This window comes from Podarcis gaigeae, assembly GCF_964106915.1.
Source record: "Podarcis gaigeae genome assembly, chromosome: 11".
NCBI classification, from domain to species: Eukaryota; Metazoa; Chordata; class Lepidosauria; order Squamata; family Lacertidae; genus Podarcis; species Podarcis gaigeae.
In genome coordinates this window covers 7,915,236-7,938,144 of record NC_139687.1, presented here as the reverse complement: position 1 = coordinate 7,938,144, position 22,909 = coordinate 7,915,236, and the positions used below count along the sequence as shown (strand labels likewise).

Genomic DNA, 22,909 nt, shown 5'->3' with positions numbered 1-22,909 from the left:
CTGACATTTTCCCATTAGAAGGACAATTATTGTTCTGAGAATTTTAATTTCTACAAAAATCATCTAGATAAAATCTAAGGGGAAGGGGGACAGCAAGGGGGGGATTCAAAGCAGTTCACATAAAATGGTATAAAATATTCATTAAAATACAAATAAAAATGCAACAAAACACTAAACAAAAAATTATCAAAATATAGTTAAAATAAGTTTGAAAAACAAATGTACGTAATTACATAGTTGGGTAGGCTTGCCAAACCACCTTTTTTTTTTTTTTAGCCGGCATTGAAGGTTAAGATTAAGATTAATAGGATCTCTTGGCAGACTGGAAAATTCAGAGGAGTTGCACTGCCCATCTATTCCAAGCCTGTAAGTCACATGGGCTCAGGAACCTTTTACTAAACCGCTTCTCGCATGCAAGCCAACTGCTTCTTCTTAAAATAAAACGGCCACTGAACAGCAGCAGCACTGCGGGTGCAAAGGAACTGCTAAATTCTAGTGAAGAAAACAGACCCTTTCCACCAGCCAAGATGTCGGACAGAAGCCCCTTTGAAACGGACATGTTAACCCTTAACCGATATGTCATGGAGAAAGGACGGCGGGTTAAAGGGGCCACAGGAGAACTGACTCAGCTGCTGAACTCGATGCTCACTGCCATAAAGGCCATCTCTTCAGCGGTTCGGAAGGCAGGCCTTGCTCATATGTGAGTTGCACAGAATTGGGGAGGATAAGAATTGTTTTAAATATAAAAGGGTGTGTGCGCGTAAGCATTGGGGATTCCTTCTTTTAAACACAGCATGAAGCTTTTAAACTAAATGGCATGGCCAGAATATCAGTATGGGAATTCCATGGGCCTGGAATGAAAGGCGGCTAGTATCGCAGTCACGGTGTATGTTAAATTACAGAAACTCCACAATCAAATGGTCACTGATTTTAGTTTGGCCAAAGTTTTAAGAATAACTACTGCAGCAGCTAACCACTGACTGCTTTAATAATGGGAGTGGCAGCACCTGTAATTACCTGTATTACTATATACTTTTAAAGAAATGGGAATAGGCTGCTTTTCTTGTGTGCCCCATTTCTGTTGCCATCAAGGTCAAACAAGAAGGTCAAGCAGTTAATTTGGCTTAAGGAGCATTCAGAATTTACACAGTCTGAAGTGATTGGAATGGCACTGCCTTCATTCAGCATGGACATACATTTTGGCCATTGTATAGAAACCCACTCTTATAAAATTCATATTAAAACGAGTGACTCATTTCTTCATCTCATGCATAAATTTTAAAACGAAATTGTCACCACAACTCTAAGTGGCACTATACAAAATGTGAGAACCTCAGAGAATAGTATACAAAACATGCAGTTATTACAAATCTTTATTCAGAAGCATATCCCATTATGTTCAGTGGTACTTAACTCCAGTTGCTAGACTACAGTTCCTATCATTGCAGATTACCATTGGCTGGTGCTGACGTGAGCTGTAGTCCAACAACATCTGAAGGATATATCCTTTCTGGTTAAAGAGTTATAATTAACATTATGACAATGTTAAATGTAAGCTAGTATAAAAACAGCTTTCAGAGAGCATACTCCGATTATTAGTTTTGTTTGGTTGGCTCTCCCATTAGGCTGGAAACATACCGCCAAGGAGAATCTTTGTTACACAGTAATTTTAACCGTTCCTTGCTTTTGTTCAGCTGCAATTATATATGGAAGTTTCCCCACTAGGAATTTTGTGTGGAATTGCCATCCTTCGTTTATTCCATGGGAACCCTATCCCATCATTGTGTTCCTGTGTTTTAGCTGTGATTCTTCCGGCCCATGGGGGTCGTTTAACCGGCCCATGGCCCCCCGCCGCCCGCTCGGTCGGCTCCCATGCTCCACGCTACACCGGCGTGGAACAGAACAGGGACCGCCTTCCATGATGCTGGTTGGCTTCCCATTGGTTGCAGGAAGTTCCTTCAACCAATGGGAAGCTGTGCACGCCTCCTCTGCACCAGAAGGAGTGCTGGAAATAGCGCTTGCGCATGTGTGTGTGTGTGTGAGCACACTCTGGCTCACCGCAGCGTCTGTAGGACCGTGAACCAGCTCAAGCCACAAAAACTTTGCCGACCCCTGCTCGGGAGCTAGGGTCTCAGTCCAAAGAGGACAAAGCTTTTTACAAAAATATCCAAGAATTCAAGATGCAGCATGATCTCAGCAAGCCAAACTCAAGGGAACTCACTCTGAAACTCACCTACAGATGGTACTTAACACCACAGAAACTGGAGCTGATACACCCAGGAACCTCACCAAGATGTTGGGGAGGCTGCACTTCCACATGAACATACCTCCACCTGTGGCGGGAATGCCCTAAAATCCAACCCTTCTGGACAGCAGTCCTACAAGAGATATGCAAAATAACTAAACAGGTATTAGAACTCACCCCAGAACTGGCCTTCTTGAACATCTTCCAAGATCATAATGACCACTCATATTATACAGAGCTTATAACCCATCTACTCTCAGCAGACAGAAGCCTCATAGCCAGACATTCGTGACACCTGTCAGAAGTAAGCCTGAACCATAACTGTCTGGGAAATGACCTTGCTAGAAAAGCTAACCAATAAACTGAAATTGACACAGGGACAAATAAAAGAGGACACCTTCACCCCAGTATGGCTCCCCTTTATCACATACACAGCCCAACAAGACAACAAGAAGAATCCACCGACAGCATATGAATCAATCTGGCTTACCTGACCCAACAAGCCCCCGCCTCACAAATGCAAAGGAACCCCACTACAGCCTACCACACCCTGCCCCCCAATCCCTCTCACTACCAAGGAAATGTAATAAATGAATAGAAAGAGAACCTACCTAGTTGACACTGACACAAAACCCCAAACATACACTAAAGAAAAGAATATAAGCCTCACCCCCCTCTTCTTCCCCCAACCTTATACTGGACTCAACACTAATGTCTCACTATTTGTAAGAAAGACTGTACCACCTGAAAAAAGGCACAATCTTTTGTAAACCAAGGAAATCTTCAATAAAAATAAATCTTAAAAAACAAGCCAAACTCAAGCACAGAGAATCAGTCTAGGGCCAAAACATTATCCGGAAGCAAGGTCAGAAAACCTCCCATCTCTGTCTCACAGGGAGCTCAGCCAGGCAATGGAACTGTAAGCAGAAACAAAGAACCAGAAAACTGCATTGTTTCCAGCAAAAGGAAGACTCTAGGAGGAGGCCTTAAATACTTCCTAAACCACTCTCTAGCCACAGCAGCTAACTGTGAAGGACCATCAGGCACTCCTTGCTCTTGAGTAAACCCCATACTCGGGGGTAGACTGGTAACTCTGGGTCTGTAGACATTACACTGTGCTCTTTGGTCTTTACCTGAAGTTGTTGACCCGGTGCTTTCAAGGAGCTATTCTACCTCCTCTTTTGACAGCTCCAGGGGTTCCTTGTCTGGTATCGACCTAGAGGTCCCTCAGGGGGATCCAGAACACTGGATTTAGGGGGCTCTGTCTGCTCCTCAAGGTTCTGGACCTATGGGGAGTCTGGTTCATCTTTTACCAGACAGCAAAATATCTGTGACTTCCCCCCAACCCCAAGGAATTGAAATAGTAGAAGAATCTCCACAAGTTTACATACCTTTAGCACAACTTCTGTCTTTTTAAAGGGGTGGGTTTTTTTACATGTATCAGGAAAGTGAACCTATCGCAGATCAGCCACACATATTCATTATTTGTAAACAGTGGTTTAAGCTTTTAGGATGAGCCCGACATTATCGTTCTGCATTGTTTTTAATTGTATTTTAACTCTCTTGCAGTTCTGTTTGTACACCACCCCGGCTCTATATTTTATTTAATATCTATATGACATTTGCAATGGGAGCCAATTTTTAAAAGCAACTTTTTAATTATGGCTAACACACTTTTCAGGCTATACAGTAGTCATAAGTGTGTGTGCCAGAGGTGTTTAGTAATAATTAAACATTCAATGAAATAAATAAAGCAGCACCTACCTCAGGGTTTGTAGCGAATGTGTTATGAGCTTCAAATTGCTCCATCCACAGCATGAGTAGAATGTACACACAGGAACTCAATACTGTGGATTGTCAATGGCAATTTTGCTTGCAGCTTGCAGTGGAAGAGCAAAGACGGAGTAAAATAAGTCCTTGTGAAGAGAGAAGTAGGATTGCTAAAACCTAACTCAACACAGGTGTGCACATTGAGTTGAATGCCTGCATGAACTTGATGCCATAAAACCAACACCTGCAGGGCTTACTTCATGTGATCATGACCCCTATTTCCCCAGGGTTTGCAAAAGTTCAAAGAGTTGTACAGTTGTATATGCTAGGGACATTCAAGTGAACAAGTCATGTGTGAATCCACTTTCCCTGCCATACATTTATAATGGTGTTTGCCCACCCCTTCCTTGTCTCTAAAATATTATGAACACTTCCAAATGAAGTAGTATTATCTATTTGTTTTTAGAAATCTGTATGCTGCCCTTCAAAATTTTATTCCAGGGCAGGGTACAACATACTTCACAATTAAAAAATAAAACAATAAAATATGGACATGAAAACTCTAGAGCAGAGTGAAGTCATAAGCTGGAAGCTTGTGAAAGGAAGTAGATACATCTCTTGAGAAATGAATACATGTTGAAGACTAATCGGTCATGCAGCCAAATTGTTATTGTGCTGTTGTTATTACTCCATATTGTCTGCTTCCATTTTTCTCCCACAATATTTTTTTATCTGTTAAGATTGCATTGTCTCTGCTCACTCACACACAAACTATTGTTATCGTGTTTAGAGTCTCAGATCCAGTTCACTGAATCAATGGCGATGTGTCAGTCTTCACGTCCTAAGCATGCTTACCCGAAATCAAATCAATAAGGCTGTCCTCTGAGTGCATAGGAAAGGGCATAGAAACTTCTATTTAAGCTTTCTTCTGCGGTATGAGGAGAATATTTTATCACTGATAGTTGATTCATGTGCTATTACAACCATTGCATCATGATTGTAATTCTCTCTTGACTGTGTTGTGCAAATACAGATTAGGATCACCCATGTATCGTGGGGATTATCCTCAGGCTGTCAAGCAAAATAAAACTATAGTGTATTGCTATAACTAGCATCCAGCTGAGTTTTCTGAATATATGAGTTCCAACACAGGTTTTAATTGGTATTTATCACTAGTAAAAGGTTTGGCAATTACATGAGGGACAGTTTGAGTCATGTCAGTGTGAAAGTCAAGTAAAAGAGAATACTAAGGAAATAATGTAAAACAGTATTGCAGTATAATGTATACTTTTCGGTGTTCCCTTATTATAATAACGAAGCCCTTTCCTATAGGTTCGGAATAGCTGGCACTGTGAATGTGACTGGGGATGAACAGAAGAAGCTTGATGTTTTATCTAATTCTCTGGTTATTAACATGCTACAGTCCTCCTACAGCACATGTGTCCTGGTCTCAGAGGAGAATAAAGAAGCTATTATTACTCCAAAAGATAAAAGGGTCGGTACACATTCAGATTTGACTGGGGAAAGGGGCTGTTCTCTCCTTTTAGCAGCAGGTGGCACAATTGTATTTCTGAAGAGAAAAGAACTCGTTTGCTTGATTACCTGAAAGCTGCTAAACACAACTGCATACCAGAAAGGGAGACAGATTTAATAAATGGAAACTGAGCAATGGGGTCTGTGTGATTACTAAACTGAATAAAGTGATATGTACATGAAATGTACAGAATTGTAGTTTTGTGGAGGTAGTGCTGAGGCAGTGTTCTCTGCCTCTCAGAAAACTATAATTCACAGGGTTCTAGGGAGGGTGGTGAAGCCATGAAAGTTATACCAGCGTATTTTAGTATAATACAAAATTGTTTCAGTGCGTAGCACTCCAGCCAGATTTGAAAGATTAAGAGAGAGAAAACATTTTTATTTATTTGCTTTTCATTTGATTCGTTCCTCCTCTTTCAGGGTAAATATGTTGTGTGCTTTGATCCACTGGATGGCTCTTCCAACATAGACTGCTTAGCTTCGATAGGAACTATATTTGCTATTTACAAGAAGGTAAGTTGAGAAATGGAACAAAATGGGGGTTCAGCCCTCTTCCTCCTCACCCCTAAATGCATGATGTCCATGACGTATAGCCACGCAAAGGCGGTGATCGCCCAAAGATTAAGGGATATTGCCAGACAGGAGGACATAGCCCGTGTGAAACCTGGGCTGTTTCTGGGGGAGCAGTTGTATCGGGCTGCTCCAGCTCGCTACCTGGCGGATATCCACTACGTGGAATACCGCAGACTATTTACCGCGGCTAGGCTGAATGTTCTTGACTCGGCGGTTCTGAAGGGAAGATATGGAGGAGTCCCATATGACCAGAGATTATGCCATTGTGCGTTGGGTGAGGTAGAATCCACAGAGCACATTTTAATGAGCTGTCCCTTCTACAACGATTTAAGACAGCATCTTATAACCCCATACTTACCCCAGCTTAGTCCCCGACAAAGAGGAAAGCAGACAGCATATCTGCTAAATAAGTCTTCTAGGAAAACAACTTTGTCAGTGGCTAAATTCCTTTTCCTGGCACTCAAGCGTCGGAAACGTACAATTGAATGCCTTGATGTGGGTTATCTGTGAGAGGTTTAGTGCTGTGGCCCTACCTTATTCATGTACCCCTATGATGTTTTAGTTCATGATGTTTTAGTTCATAATTCTGTATTGTGTTTTATTTCTGTGTTTTATTTCTGACTATCGGTCGAATAAAGGAAATTGATTGATTGATGACATAAGTGTGTATCACTAAATGCAGGCAAATTGTGAAATAGACTATGACTTGAAAGTAGAGGCAAGGCATGTACCTTTCCCTCTTTATTTGTTTTGCAACACAAAAAAACCCTTTAATAAAAACTTTTTTTTTTAATGGGAGTTTGGTAGAATTTATTCCAGAAAGTGGGTATGGGATTGCAGCTTCAAGTCGCAAAGCAATACTACAACATTATTAATAGGGGTATGGAATGTAAAAATATGGTGATTCTCTAATTATTATTTGTTAAGGACATTAGTAACTTGGCAGCATTTTTTATTTTCATATTTTCGCTATGTTGTGGGTATCCAAATAAATAATTTTGCTTGCAAATGCCATACATATACTTGCTAACTCCATGCTAATGATGCAGAAAATTACTCCTAGAACTTGAATCCCAACAACAACTCTATGAGGTAGGTTTGGCTGAGAGGCAGATCATATATTACTGTATTTTTTGCTCTATAAGACTCACTTTTTTCCTCCTAAAAAGTAAGGGGAAATATGTGTGTGTCTTATGGAGCGAATGCAGGCTGCGCACCTATAACAGGAGGCAAAACAGCAAGAGGGATTGCTGCTTTCATTGCGCAGAGATCCCTCTTGCTGTTCTGGCTTCTGAGATTCAGAATATTTTTTTTCTTGTTTTCCTCCTCCAAAAACTAGGTGCGTCTTGTGGTCTGGTGCATCTTATAGAGAGAAAAATACAGTAATTTCCTAAGATTCAGAAAAAAAAAAAATCACCACAAGATGATTAGGTGAGAAAATGGGCTTGTGAAAGGGGTCTCCATGTGGCAAGATTGGAAGTTAAGGTGCCCTGGAAAATGCTAGAACTATTAACAATATTCTGAAGTTTGAACAGCAACAAAAATATTTTAACATGTACAGAAGCATTGTGAATTGTTTCCAAGAGTACTTCATTAGATGAATATTCTATTGCCACTAGCTGCTAGTTAGATACTGGGCTCAGTTCAAGGTGTTAGTACTGCTGTACAAAACCCCATACAGCAGCCGATCCATTCTGTACAATGCAAGAATTGGGCCTTTAGTGTGGTGGCACCTAGCCTTTGGAACTCCCTCCCACTGCATAGCAGACAGGCACACTCTTGACTCTTTTTAGCACCTATTGGAGGCCTTCCCTTTTCAACAAGTCTTTTATCCCAGCCTATCTACATATTGGATTTGAAATGGTTTTCCTTGCTCCTGTTTTTATTATTATTAAATTGCTGTGGGAGGATTCATGGGAAGCACTAGGAGAGTGAAATAAATAGATAGATAAAAATAACACTGTCTGTTTACTGCCATTTTTTAACTACTGCTGGATGTGCCCCTCCTATGGTTCTCTATTTGCGGTTTGTCGCTGAATTATCACTTGAGATCCTCTTACAAAAATGTCCCCAAACTCTATCTCGTTATATCGGCTGTCGATACAAACCTGTCACAAGGGCCTGTTGTACAATGTGCGCCATAACTGGGAGAAAGTCCTATTTGAATTTGTGGTTTTATTTTTCTTCTTCTTCAAATGCTTTTTAATAATAACGGCAAAATACTTGAGATTTGAGTACAACCATCACTTTCCCCTTAGACATCAGAAGACGAGCCTTCTGAGAAAGATGCTTTGCAGCCGGGACGCAACATCGTCGCAGCCGGCTATGCTTTGTATGGGAGTGCAACTTTGGTAGCCCTTTCCACGGGGCAAGGAGTGGACTGCTTCATGCTGGATCCGGTACCTGTGCAAACATTCATTACTAATACTATTTTCTGCCGCCCTCTCGTATTCATATGAAATTCACCCCACCCTTTCAGCATGTGGAGTGTAGCTCCCTTCCTGGCCACTCATTTTGAATGATTGCATTCCTTCCTGCCCTCACTTTGCATCACACTATCATCTAGCATCCCTTATTAGGTAGCTAGAAGGACAACTAAATTATGTCACCAGCGAGAAGGAGGAATTCGGTAGAGAAATGCTGCTCAAGCCTCATCTGATGGGTGCTTCAAACAAGCTTCAAAAAAAGTAACGGAAAGGGTGAGGGCGGATGAGAGTCAGGAGATATCTGAGCGCCCTTTAAAACCCTCTTTTTCCACAGCAAAAAAGTAAATATTACAAATGCACTGTAAGTTTCCTGGACTCTCTTTTTGAAAAGGAACTCATATTGCAATCCCATGCATGTTTATTCGGAAGGGTGTTCCATTGGTCTCATACCCTGGCAGGTATATTTAGGATTGCAACCAAGCCTTATTACTCTTTGAAAAAGTAGGGAACATGTAACTGTATATTAGGGTCATAACTGGACAAGCCTCAGAACATCAAGGAAGTAAACACGTGGCATTTATTACTCGTGACATGCTTTAACTATTCTGCAGGCTCTCGGCGAGTTCATTCTGGTGGAAAAAGATGTAAAAATCAAGAAGAAAGGGAAAATCTACAGCCTCAATGAGGGCTATGCCAAGTACTTTGATCCTTCAGTGACAGAGTATTTACAAAAGAAGAAATTTCCTGAGGTAATATACCGTTTTATTGCAACTCTATCGTGGGTGCTACTACTGTCTGTGAAACTGAGCAAATCTCATCATCATTATACATAATCATCATTATACATAAAGCACAGTTTACGCTGGGATACATTTTATGTGGGCATAGCTAGTTTTTTTGTTGACCGTTAAGCTTTTTTGGGGGCAGATTGCCCCCAAAAGTTGTTGAGCTTTTTGGGGAGAGATAATGGGTAACAGGACATTGGGGGGGGCAGAACCTCAGTTAATTTAGTATTTTAAATGGAGCTCCCCCCCCCCCGGAAACGTCCATGACATTTTATCTTCCGGTACCATGGAAATCCTACACCATAACAATTGCTATTTCCTTTGAGAGGGAATGTGACACTGGTGCCAATGGAAGCTTGGAGGTGAGGATTATTCAGGGGGAAGGTTGCAATCTTGATTTAGATCCTCCATGGCTGTTATTTTTAAAGCAAAAGGCAAGATACATTAAAAGCACATATGAATTTAATGTGTCATCTTTCTTGCCTGCTTCTGCTTTATCTGGCTATACCAGAGGTCGGCAACCTAAGGCCCATGGACCGGAAGTGGCATGTGGAGGTTATTTTACCGGCCCCCGAGCCGCCCCCGAAGTGAGTTGCCCACTTGCACGCTGCACTAAACCAGCGCAGCGTGGGGACTCGCTTCCACGGCACCGAAAATCGCATCTGCACAGATACCAAAAATTGTGTCTGAGCGGGGGCCGCGCTCACACACACATGGAGGGATCTCTGCGGGACTGATCTGGCCCAGGCAAGATAAACCTTGCTGACCCCTGGGCTATACCTTCCTATACCAATCCCAGGCACTTCCCAGTGGTTCCTTCCTCTTCCTGTAACCTAGGTTGTTACATTTCCCTATCCATGGGAAGTCAGCGTTGACACCAAACCGTAGAAGCGAATATAGAACCATGTGTATTTAAATTGCAAAGTCAGAGCCTTGAAATATGAAAATGCAGAAAGTGCACTCACTTTGCAGGTGAAATAGCTGTATATGCTATTAGCATAGCTGTCAACTTTTCCCTTTTCTTTTCATATTCGGAATAAGGGAATTTCCCTTTTAAAAAGGGAAATGTTGACAGCTATGGCTATTAGACTCGATTCAGACATATGAAGCTCCTCAATCTATGCAAAATAAATGCACCATGTTAGACGCTTGTGGCTCTTATCTCTCCCAGAGGACCACATTCTCTTCCCTTATCTCTCACTGACGCTAAAAGGGTGCACTTTAACTGGGGACAAACTGGATCGCAGCAAGAGAGGTCAGAACATTGGTTGTTCCCTTTGGTATGGGCAAATTGCAAGATGCTTGCAACATAAGAAGTCTGCATCAGAAGCCTCAGTTATTTGTACACAAATCTACTTTAAATAGAAGGGAACAAAAGTCAATGTTGTCGTATTTGTTGATTTGAGAGTTCTTAAGATGTGTCTGCAAATGAAGACCCATGACAACACGTGGAGGATAAGGAGCAGGCAAAGGAAAGAGTAAGGTGCTTAGTGGAGATTAAAACATTCCTATACAAAGGCAGCTTCACTTGGCTTCAGCTGGAAAGGAGTGAGGCAGCAAAACAGTTACAGCCTTCAAGCCACTGAAAATACCAGTACAAATGGTGACTGTGTGTGTCCAATAGACACATGACTGCCGATGTGCGGGTCCTTTTGAACTCAGAAGAGGGCAGAACGGGCTTATGCTCGCTCTGCCAACATGTGGGGGGGGGGCAGGAACAGAACCCCTGCGCAAAATGTTAACTGCCTGTACTCAGGAAGTCTGCATGCACATGGCTGTTTATTCACAGCTTTCCCCTAACTGTTAAGTTCTGCATTATATTTGAGCTTTAAAGGTAAAGGGACCCCTGACCATTAGGTCCAGTCGTGACCGACTCTGGGGTTGCGGCGCTCATCTCGCTTTAATGGCCGAGGGAGCCGGGGTACAGCTTCTGGGTCATGTGGCCAGCATGACTAAGCCGCTTCTGGTGAACCAGAGCAGCACACGGAAACGCCGTTCCTGCTGGAGTGGTACCTATTTATCTACTTGCACTTTGACGTGCTTTCGAACTGCTAGGTTGGCAGGAGTGGGGACCAAGCAACGGGAGCTCATCCCATCATGGGGATTCAAACCGCCAATCTTCTGATCTGCAAGTCCTAGACTCTGTGGTTTAACCCACAGCGCCACCCGTGTCCCTTTGATTTGAGCTTTAACAGCATGCAAAAACTGCTTCTGGAACCATAGTGGGATGTAGTGCAAGTTTAGGACTCACTTCCATGTTATTTGCTTTCAAAAAACCTGTTTGTAAATAATATAGATATAAGCAGTGCTTTTTTCTGGGGGCTACGCAGGGGTACGCATACCCCTAAACATTTTGTGAATCTTTGCACTTTTGTCCATTTACTGTATTTATTTCTCCCAATTTGAACTATAAAATGGTGATTTTTTTGAGTCAAAATGGGAGTTCACCTAAATATTTTTGTAGAAGAAAAGCACTGGATACCAGTACTAAACTTGCATTCTATTCCACTATAGTTTCAGCTTTGGCTTTTACATCATATGAAAGCTCAAATATCATGCAGAAATTAACAGTTAGGCAAATAGCAGTTTATGTGACTACAGCCCAAGTGTTCTCAAGGGACAACCCTGATTTTTATGGAGCAGCCCCCCCACCCGGCAAAAAAAACCCAAAAACCCAGAGCTGTCCTTGTGCTTAAAGAACCACAATTTAAAATAAAAAAAATAGGTAGAAAAGAACTAAGCAGCATTTCCTTAGTATCAAGTATCAATGGTATGTTGGTGTTGCTCTAGCAAATACTAACATAATATTTACGTGTCATACAAAATAACTCAAGATATATGATAGAAAACTTCCTGCTAGTAGTGTAATGGCTAAGTACTGAAGCAACGACACCCTTCCTGCTCTTTGCATCTATATTTTCTTTGGAATGCTCTAAACTCAATACAGGTATTACCTGATTCCGCTTATGAAATAACCTATTGTGTTAAAGCCAGTGCAACAAATAAAAGAAAAATAAAGAGGTGTTGGTGCTCTGTACTGGGTAACGACATCACAAAAATGACCAAGTAAAGCTATATGTTAACAATTTTCTAAGCTTGTCACACTGAATTTTTATTTATTTATTAATTTGTTCGTTAGATATCTTAATGGCCCTCCACTTACATGGATCTCAGGCTGGTCAACAAGGCAGTAATAAAACATGAAAAATCAAAAAGCTACTAAAATAACACAGCAGAGTCTATCAACAAGCATAAAGCAGGACTTAACAATGGGCAGGATTCTCCTATAGGATTGTCAATTTACACAACCAACTCTTAAGTATATTTACTTGAAAGCAAGTCTCACATTTTTTAATTGGGTTTCCTCCAAGTAAGTTAGGCATACCTGGGTTTGCTGTCGTCAAGAAAGATGTAATGCAAAACCATAGTTTACTTTTACATAGTGAGCTTTAGAATTGTGAACTCTCCCTTCCTTCCTGCTATAGTCTATGGCCTAATCAAAATCAAAATCAAAATCAAAATCATTAATTCACTCCCCGCTCCTTTCTCCTCCTTTTTCTCATGACAAAGGAGGAGATCAAAAGCTTCTTTTGAAGTTTAAAAGTAACCAGGGTGCCCCATGTCCAAACTTGAGAATCTATAGGTTCCCCAAGTTTGGACTTAAAGGAGATTTCTGGTTATTTTAAAAGTTTAAAAAGTAGATGTTTCCATTTTTCTCTTCTGGCATACACCAGAGCAGTGCAAAGAACTGGGAAACACACAAGCGTGAGTTGCACTGTGACTTGTACACAAAACACTTCTTAAACAATAGCTTAGCTTAACCTCTGAACCTGTCACTGGGATTCCAAGACCATGACTTACAATTGCCCTTGTAAATTTGGTGTTCTTTTTATTCTAATCTGAGAGTATCCCTTTAAATAAATTCCTTGCGTCATCCCCCACCCCCATAGTGAGATCATAATGATTTCATTGCTAGCTGAATGGATTGAGGTAAAAGTAGCCTTATGCAAAATGTATAAGCACTCTTTAGACTGGAAAGGATATTATTTGTGCTGTAATGCATTACAGTAACTTACAGTTTCTTGGAAACAGAGAAGTGGGTTTGATTTTGTAGAAACCTGAACTGCTTGGCACAGGTTTCAAAAAGTAAGCAGTTGAGTAGGCACTTCTGTTTTATCCTGTCTTACTTTTGTAAACTCCGGGTACATTCGTCAGAACATGACCTGAAAACCTGACATTTAAAATCGACTGCTTGTGCAATTTGTAACAAACAAAAAGAGCAAGCACAAAACAAATCAAGGAAGTGACATCACTCTGTCACCATGCTACCTATATTTCAAACACGGAATCATACTGCGGAATCCAATGATAGTTCAGTTGTGTTCCATAACTTGCTCTCATGAATATCAGTTCAACTACCATCATTCATGTCCAGTAACAAAATGAAGCAGGTAGATGTAAACACACCCTGTACAAACCAGTTTAAGATGGTGCTATTTAGAATTTGTGCTATATTTGAAATGTTAGAACCTTAAAATCTCTAAGTAGCCAATAGGGTGGCTACCTTCTCTCGTCCTTGCCACCACCCGTCTCCCAGTACGTCATAGTATGTCAGAATTAAACAGATGCAACTCTCCCAGACATTTCATTGCAAAGTTATTGTAGAACTTTGGTCAGGAAACCAGGTGGCAACTCTCCTTGTTCCACAATCATCATGATCACAGGGCTTCCTGTTAATGGTGATCAGATGTGTGGTTTTCGTTAGAGCTACAGACAGCTCAAGCATCAATCACTGGGGCGGGTGGGGGGGGGGAGAATCACCTCCCAGTTATTCATTGGGGCTAAAGATAAAGGTAAAGGGACCCCTGACCATTAGGTCCAGTCATGACCGACTACTTTGGGGTTGCAAAGCTCATCTCACTTTTTTGGCCGAGGGAACTGGCGTACAGCTTCTGGGTCATGTGGCCAGCATGACTAAGCCGCTTCTGGCGAACCAGAGCAGCGCACGGAAATGCCGTTTATCTTCCCGCCGGAGCGGTACCTATTTATCTACTTGCACTTTGATGTGCTTTCACCCTGTCGTGGGGATTCAAACTGCCAACCTTCTGATCAGCAAGTCCTAGGCTCTGTGGTTTAACCCACAGTGCCACCCGCGTCCTGCTCATTGGGGCTAGCATCATGTAAAATTCTGGAACTGGGACTTCTTGAAAATTTCATGCCACATGGCTGAATTTTCCATCTTCCCTGTGTCAAGCTTAAGTAATTAATCTGTACTCAAAGCAAATGAATTGTTTAAAAGCAGGAGGTCACTGAATCACAATTACTGGATTCACTGCCTGAAAGCCACCGAGCTGAGTTTCAAAATTCTTTAAATGCCTGGCTGCTCTCTTGCCCACCCCCCATTGTAAGAGTTTCATCTTTTGAAAGTAAAAATGGTTCCCAGGTGCTGCTGGGGAAGTCTTATGGCCCAAAAAGAATGTTTCCTATGCAAGAAGCCATTAAAGGAATTGAAACTCCATCAGATGTCCCTGTAACCCCAATATCTCAAATAACCTTTGAAGCCTCTTGTAACAGCTGTGTATGTTGCTGACTTATAGGAGACTGGTATCTATGAAGGGAAGCGGAACATGCTGCTCTGCTGCTCACTGTAGAATCATTTCTTTTGAGTTTTATGGCTGGTACTTCCTCGTTAAAATGCAGGTGCAAAGCCAGGGACTTAAAAGCTGAGAACAAGTAACAGTACTTTCTTGGTTTTAAGCAAGAGCACAACAGATGGAACCAAGAAGCTTTCTCATGTTGCGGAATCTACCCCACAAAATGTGGGTAGATGACTCCTATTAGGAGCACTTAAGAAATGTTTGATTGAGTGGCATCACAGAGAACAATACACTTCTAGGATTCCAAGCAGAAGGAGACAAGTTACTACATCAGTTATGACAATTCACACTATTGCTTTTTCAGGAAAAGAACATTGAATCCTTCCAAGTTTGTGAGGTAGCATCAATTCCCTTTGTCATCTGAAAGGGAAATCAATGAAACATGACCATTTGGCTTCTATCCTGATCCTCCACTGATACTGTTATCCACCCACAGCCTTTGCCTGCGAGATTATATTTCTGTCCTACAGCAGACGGGGATAACATGAGATTAACTGGTGAAAGAGCAACAACTATATCAGGTATGGGGAACCCCTGGCCCTCCAAGTGTTGCTGAACTACAAATCCCATCAGTCCAGCAAGGATGGCCAATGTTCAGCAGCACGTGGAGGCCAAAGGTTTCCCACACCTGGGCAGTGTCTTTGTTGATGTTAAAAGCAAAAGTCCCATATTTGATCAAGGATTTAGCAATCCTTAATATCTAACCAATCTTTTATACTTTAAGCCCAAATCATCATTTCATGTGAGCAATAGTATTTTTGTGGACAGGTGTTCCTTGCATGGTTTTCCTCCACCTAGTTTCACCTTTTCCATTGCAAATCAATGTGTGCAGAAACTGGCCAATATATCTACCCCTCTTTTTCATAGGAAGGTGGTTCTCCTTATGGAGCCAGATATGTGGGCTCCATGGTGGCTGATGTTCATCGTACCCTGGTGTATGGTGGGATCTTTTTGTATCCAGCTAACCAGAAGAGTCCAAAAGGAAAGGTAACTTTTTCTCATCCCATACTCGGTGTATAATTATATTGAAACAATGAAAGAGTTTTGTGGCACCTCAAAGAATAACACATTTATCATGGCATCATGGCGTGAGCTTTTGTGGATAATAATAGTATGCTATAATAATATATTATATAATAATATAATTTATATGCCGCCCACGTGACTGGGTTGCCCACAGATCTCTCAGGATCCCAAAAGGATTAAGAAAATAGGCAAAATTATATATTTGTGAGCCTATTTCATTTGAATACAGAACACTTTCTCGGAGTCCTCAGTTTTAAAATATGTCAGGGGTGGCAATGCAGATTCAACCACAAGTATTTCTGCTCAGGAAATCCTATTGGCTTATCTGCTGAATGATCGTAGGGTTTTCCTCTGGTGAAAAACAGAGCAAATACACAATCTTAAACATACTTGGACCGTACCTCTGAGTAAACATACATTTGATTGTATTGCATTGTATTGTTACTTGCAAGCCAAGTGACATAATAAGGGCTCATGCATCATTTTTGGAGACCTAATACAAAGTTGTAATATGGGCCCTTTCCAATGGTTATATGGCAATACCATTCATAGAATCCCATGTCTTATGCAATAAAGCTTTGTTTTTTAGTGCTACAATCTTCTGCATTTCTGAAATTGCAACATGATGCCCACTGGGGCCTTTCTACCCAGCATGCTCTCCCATTATTATTTTTTACATCTGGTTTGAAGAATAGTTCTATAGAACTTCCTGAGTACTTTGTAATTTTAGAGTTGGCTTTATCTTCAAGGGTTTTTTTAAAAATCTGATGGATCAATGCAGCTGCAAACATTTCATAAATAGACCAAATCACTGTAAATCTTTGTTTTTATTATAGACTTTTCCATTGGAAAATCATTAATTCTTTCCAAAAAGTAAACTTCTCTTTCAGATAGCATTTGATGAATAAAATAGCTAGGTGGCTTAACTGTTTTTGCTGCATATGTGTGAACTAGTGATTTACTCACATATTTTTTGTGCCTTTAAATCCTACCAGTAGCATTGTCTCACTGTGTCCCTGGGATCAATGTCTTTGATTAATGTCCACCCCTGGCTTCAGACATCCCTTCCTATGGTCTCTGTACAAAGAGTTCTGGGACTGGTATTTCCTGAGAGATCATGTCACTGCTTAGGGAAGCCCAACTTGATCTCTCTCAGACTATTAGTATGATCTCTGTGTTCTTGAGAAAGGCCATCAGCGCACTGTTTAGAATACTGCTGGTTCTGCTCAAATGCAGCTTCTGATTGGCTCCAGTGAATCTCACAAGATCTGGAAAATAGGCACATAAATACAGCACATAAATATTTCTGTTAATATCCTTAGTTGAATATCCAATTTAGCATCAATTCACTTCTCCCTGGCATTGTAAGAGGGTGGGCTCTGGTAAAGTTTGCCCTCCCCACCAAATACTTTAGCCCTGCCATGCAGTTCATTAGTGAGCAAAATTACAAGGAAGAGGAGTTTGGATTTGAGATCCCGCTTTATCACTACTCTAAAGAGTCTCAAAGCGGCTAACATTCTCCTTTCCCGTCCTCCCCCACAACAAACACTCTGTGAGGTAAGTGGGGCTGAGAGACTTCAGAGAAGTGTAACTAGCCCATGGTCACCCAACAGCTGCATGTGGAGGAGCAGGGAAGCGAACCCGGTTCACCAGATTACCAGTCTACTGCTCTTAACCACTACACCACACTGGCTCTCATTTCTTTGCTGGAAATTACTTTGTCTAAGCCTAAAAGATTGCACCTCAGCCTGTAACCCCAGCCAGCCTGCTGTGTGTGTTCCACAACCACATCAAAGCCCCAATGAATAATAATAATAATAATTTATTATTTATACCCAGCTCATCTGGCTGGGTTTCCCCAGCCACTCTGGGCAGCTTCCAATTGAATATTAAAAACAATACAGCATCAGACATTAAAAATTTCCCTAAACAGTTGTCTTTTAAAAGTAAAATAGGTTAAAGTAAAATAGATGTCATCTGCTGGGAGGGCGTTCCACAGGGCAGGCACCACTACCAAGAAGGCCCTCTGCCTGGTTCCCTGTAACCTCACTTCTCACAGTGATGAATTCAACGGTTTTCTCATTCCGAAATAGTGGTTGGACTTGTTAGTTCCACTGATTGAATTTCAGTAGCAGAATGCTCAGTACTAAGAAATTTTATAAGTTAGTTGTGGACTGAATTAGGGTTATACAAGATTAGCGATTCTGTAAGAAACAATTGTTTAGTGCACAAAATGTTTTGTGGCCAGAAGGGAGAGGAAGAATGCCATGGTTGAACTGGCAGAGAATGACTTGACCGGCTGTACTCTTGTACTATGAAATGCAGCCCGTATTGTATATTTCTGGGCACAGACGCATGTTTGTGTCACATGCCTTTAACCTCTGCAAACTGCTTTGTCAAATAATGCAGAGTACAAAGGGAAACAGTACATGATGGAACATGGCCTTTTGCCCACCTATTCCTGAAGAGAACACAAGCAGTTTCAGATTCCTGGGGAGTTAAGAGAGCTGCAGGAGCCATTGTTAAGTTAGCAACAAGAAGTTACAGTAGTTTGGAAGAGTCCGAGAATGGATAAATAAGCTGGGATGCCAGGGTAGAATGTATTCCATATGGGGAAAAATAGCCTAATAGTATGTAAATTCCACTCCGGTGGAGCTGGGAGCTATAGAAAAAAGTCTCCAATGGGAATTTTTCCACCCTAAGGCTCCTAGCTAGTGGGAGAGGGGCCCTTATCTAGTGACAAGATAGGGGAAGTGATTTTGGCAAGTTCTTTCTTCTCCAACAGAAATAAATGGGACTTAGAAGTACTTAACGTTGCCTGGATTGTAGTATTTTTTAATAATAATAATAATAATAATGATGATGATACAGTGGTACCTCAGGTTACATACACTTCAGGTTACAGACTCCGCTAACCCAGAAATAGTGCTTCAGGTTAAGAACTTTGCTTCAGGATGAGAACAGAAATCATGCTCCAGCGGCGCGGCGGCAGCAGGAGGCCCCATTAGCTAAAGTGGTGCTTCAGGTTAAGAAAAAAAAGGGAAAAAAAGAACAGTTTCAGGTTAAGAACGGACCTCCGGAAAAAATTAAGTACTTAACCCGAGGTACCACTGTATTGTAATATACAGAGTATCTATAATTTGAAAAACTGTTTTAGTTGACAGTAAGTTCCCTGGTTGCTTTCTAAACTACCACCAACCACCTAAACCGAATAAAGGATTTTCTCTTCTGCCACAGCTCCGACTTCTTTATGAGTGCAACCCCATCGCTTTCATCATAGAGCAGGCTGGAGGAGTAGCTACCACCGGGACAGAAGCTGTGCTGGATGTGAAGCCAGAGTCCATTCACCAAAGAGTCCCTTTTGTTGTTGGTTCTCCAGATGATGTTCAAGAATACCTGAGCTTCGTGCAGAAACACGCAAAGAGCAACTCGTGATCTTCTTCTTTTCACTGCACACTGGGAAGAGGGTGATGCTTAAGAGTGAAAAAATTCCACCCTGCTGACAAACAATAGAAAAAGCCATTTTTGTGTGTTTATTTTCTGCTAATGCAAAATATGACACTCCTCACCTCCGTTTCTGTGATACACAAATAAAAATGCAGCCTGCAGAATGGCGATTAGTGAACCAAGTGAGTCATTTGCCATCTTCCTCCTTTACTCAGATAAAACATTTGTCAATGTTCAAACCATCAGTTCAGCTAATCAGTCTGCTGCAGGTGTTTGTTTTCCATTCAGCCACATGAGACTACCCTTAGTCTTGTGACCTGTGAGGTAACATGTTTATTTTCCCAATTTTACAGTGGGGCAGCTGATCAAAATCAGAAGGCAACTGTCCTTGGCTGCCAGGCCGCAACGACTGGACTTTTGTATAACCAACATGACCCCACATTGTTCTGATAAAGATGGCCTCTTTGTTTTCCAGTTTGGTAGCTTATTTATGCTTATTAAAAGTATGATATCTCTAAGCATGGATTTTCTCTCCAACTAGCTAACATAGATCACTTCTGTATATCAACCCTCCCCTGTGTTTTCCCTCAAAGAAGAGGCCGTGTTGGTCTGTTTGGATGAAAAGTCATTAAAACTCTTGGATAAAACCCTGTTTATTCCACATCCAGTGCACTCCCAACCACTAGTTTGAGAAGCTGTATACACATGATGTGAGTCACAAATATTTAGCCTCTATTTATCTCCTTGTTTCTTATACATCCTGTATTTTGATGCACACACACACCCCACCCAACCCAGCTTCGATCCAGATTGAGAAAAATGACTACCTAGTTGTTCTTTAGCCAGTAATATGTACAGACCAACCTCAAAGTTAACAACAAATATTTCAGAGAAAGGCTCCAATATAGAATTGTTTAACTAAGAGTTGTTCACAAATTCATTTTCATTCAGTTTGGACTTATTTGGAATTTTGGGCCTCTTACTACGTGTTAAATTCACAAAATATATTGCTGAAATAATAATAATATCATAAGGACAGCAGTTATGAATGGGGGGAGTGGGTTTGTTACACAAGACCCCCCAAATCAATTTAATTGCATAACCTGAATGATGTTGTTGTTGTTGATTTATATATACCCCACCTTTCCCCCTGTTTTTTAGTAGTTCTCATTTTTACATGAGTCCTGTCTCATGTAAAAATGAGAATTATTGAAAACATATTTGATGGTATGTGATTGAATCTCTCCCCAAAATGGCAATAGTCTGAAAGCACCCTTGGTCCTCTGACAATGGGTTTGGGTATATCATATGTGTGTTTGTGAATTCATGCTTGTTGCAGTCCTAATACACATAAACACCTTCAGAATAACTCTCCTCACATCCTTATGTGTCAAATGGATTTCAGAGTGGACTGTTCCTCACCATAGCTAGAGAAAAGCAGTTTTTTTGTTTGCAGAGAAAAGAATAAACCCATGGCCACATGCCCAGCTGAACTTGAAACATAGCAACATGTGCACATGCTCTGAGGAAACGCATAGATATATCTGCTGGAATATAGATATATCTGCTGGAACATCTGAAGAGTCCAGTAAGAGTCCCAGCAAAACATTAGCATGCAAACAAGTCTTCTTTGGAATGCTTGAGATTATTATCTCTGCCTCCCTGGCCCCAATTAGCATAGCACTAAGATGACTGAAGCCTGAAGCTCTACTTCGTCAAGTGTAAAGGTTAAACTTTTGACGCGAAACCATTGTTTGCAGCACAGAGTCCTGCCAGCCCAAACTTGCAGAAGGGAAAGAACGATTGAGAGGCTTGGAAGAAGGCAAAGCGGGCAACATTACATGGAATGAAAGAGTACATGATGAATGTGCTATTTTACTTCATTGTCAACCCAACTGTGCTCCTTGATTTATTGATTGGTTTAATTTACAGACTGCTTCTCATGGAGCATCCAAACGTGAATAACAAATGTGTCTTTAGCATGTTTGACTCAGACACGATATCAGTGCCTTTTGTGTGGGTACATTGACTTTGAAATCCACTTAATTGTGTGAAACAGCTGCACACGTTTCCAGGATTGCCGTGGTGCTGTCAGGTAATTTCTGACTCTGTGGTCTGACTGCTCTTTAGGCAGTAATATGCATTGTATGCATTCGAGGTCAGAGGGTACCAACCTTTGGGGGGTCAAAATGAACATTTTTTGGGGGGAGAGTTCTAGCTGCTTTGTGGCTCTTCGTGATTTCCCCCCTTGGTGTGTAAGATGCTTTGTGGTTCTGTTTGGATCAGGAAGTGGGTCAGAAATACCCTAAATAAATAAAAGAGGACCTGAAATTCTAAGATGAAGGCCTAACTTTAGTTTAGGAAATGAGATTAAGGCAATATGAAACCACTTCCTTAAAACAAATTAGGAATCTAAAGTCAAAAGGCTAAAATAAATTATGGCCACAGGGGAGAACAAATGCAGAAAATATTCACACAATTGGCTTACGCATAATTTTTGGATGTAGCTTGATTTTTATTCTGAAGGCAGCTTCCACAGTGCACACTGCCATTCCTCATACAGAACACAAATTCAGGCTGTGGAACTTTGGATCTCAGCACAGTGCAGTTTACGGTGGCTCCAGCACATGCCCACCACTGGTGTTTGAACCTGAGTGCACATGGTGTTAGGCACAATCTACATGGACGCTGCATTTTTTAAAATAGAATGTTTGTGTTCTGTTTGTGTACTTTCCCTCAAACCAGCTCCATCCAATTCCAACAGAGATGCAACTGTTAAACTGAGATGCCTACATTTCAGACAGCCATTGCACATGACCGCTTCATTGAATCGGAGTTCAGGGCTGTGGGGATTACAGACACAGAAATAAATCAGGTAATGCGCATCAGGAGAAGACACATCCACACAATCTCTCTAGTGTGTACAGCATGGGTCGGCAAACTAATGTCTGCAGGCCGGATCAGGCTGAATTGCCTTCTGGATCTGGCCCACGGACAGTCCAGGAATCGCTGCATGGATCGCCAGCGCGCACACTCTTTCTCTCTCCCTCCCTCGGCAGTGGCGCCAGTGCCTCCTCCCTCCCTCCCTCCTCCTGGCTTCTCCCTGCCCTGCCTAGAGGAGGAAGGGGGCTGGGCTGTCTTGGTGCCAGCAGCAGCAGCAGCAGCAGCAACACTCAAGCGGCCGCCATTTTAAGCAGCCCCTCTCCGGAGCCCTTTCGTGCACCGCTCATTGTCCCACCGCTGTTGCCAGCCCCTGCCGCTCGCAAGACACAGGTAAGGAGCCACCGGGGCTTGTCCGGTTGCTGTGGAGAAGGGAGGGGAGAGTCAGTGAGGGGTGGCTTATAGCCCGCCCCCCCCCACAAGGTCTGAGGGACAGTGGAATGGCCCCCTGCTGAAAAACCTGGCTGACCCCTGGTGTACAGCATCATAAGAATGCAACTTTATGCC

The 22,909-nt window shown here is 41.7% G+C and overlaps 1 protein-coding gene across 1 annotated transcript; it reads left to right on the top strand.

Annotated features, from left to right (window-relative positions):
• Positions 1-338: 338 nt before the first annotated feature.
• On the top strand, positions 339-19,644 carry LOC310826787 (fructose-1,6-bisphosphatase isozyme 2). Its single transcript, XM_083702121.1, has 7 exons — positions 339-700; positions 5,348-5,510; positions 5,969-6,061; positions 8,380-8,520; positions 9,159-9,296; positions 15,857-15,976; positions 19,253-19,644. Exons 1-7 carry the CDS (start codon positions 528-530, stop codon positions 19,448-19,450), a joined length of 1,026 nt encoding a protein of 341 aa, XP_083558247.1. The 5' UTR covers positions 339-527; the 3' UTR covers positions 19,451-19,644.
• The last annotated feature ends 3,265 nt before the right edge of the window (positions 19,645-22,909 follow it).

Excerpts from the sequence above, each read along its gene's own strand:
- LOC310826787 (XM_083702121.1), top strand. The coding sequence starts at position 528 with ATGTCGGACAGAAGCCCCTTTGAAACGGACATGTTAACCCTTAACCGA. Across the intron at positions 5,511-5,968 it reads TTACTCCAAAAGATAAAAGG|GGTAAATATGTTGTGTGCTT; the intron begins GTCGGTACACAT and ends CTCCTCTTTCAG. Across the intron at positions 8,521-9,158 it reads ACTGCTTCATGCTGGATCCG|GCTCTCGGCGAGTTCATTCT; the intron begins GTACCTGTGCAA and ends ACTATTCTGCAG.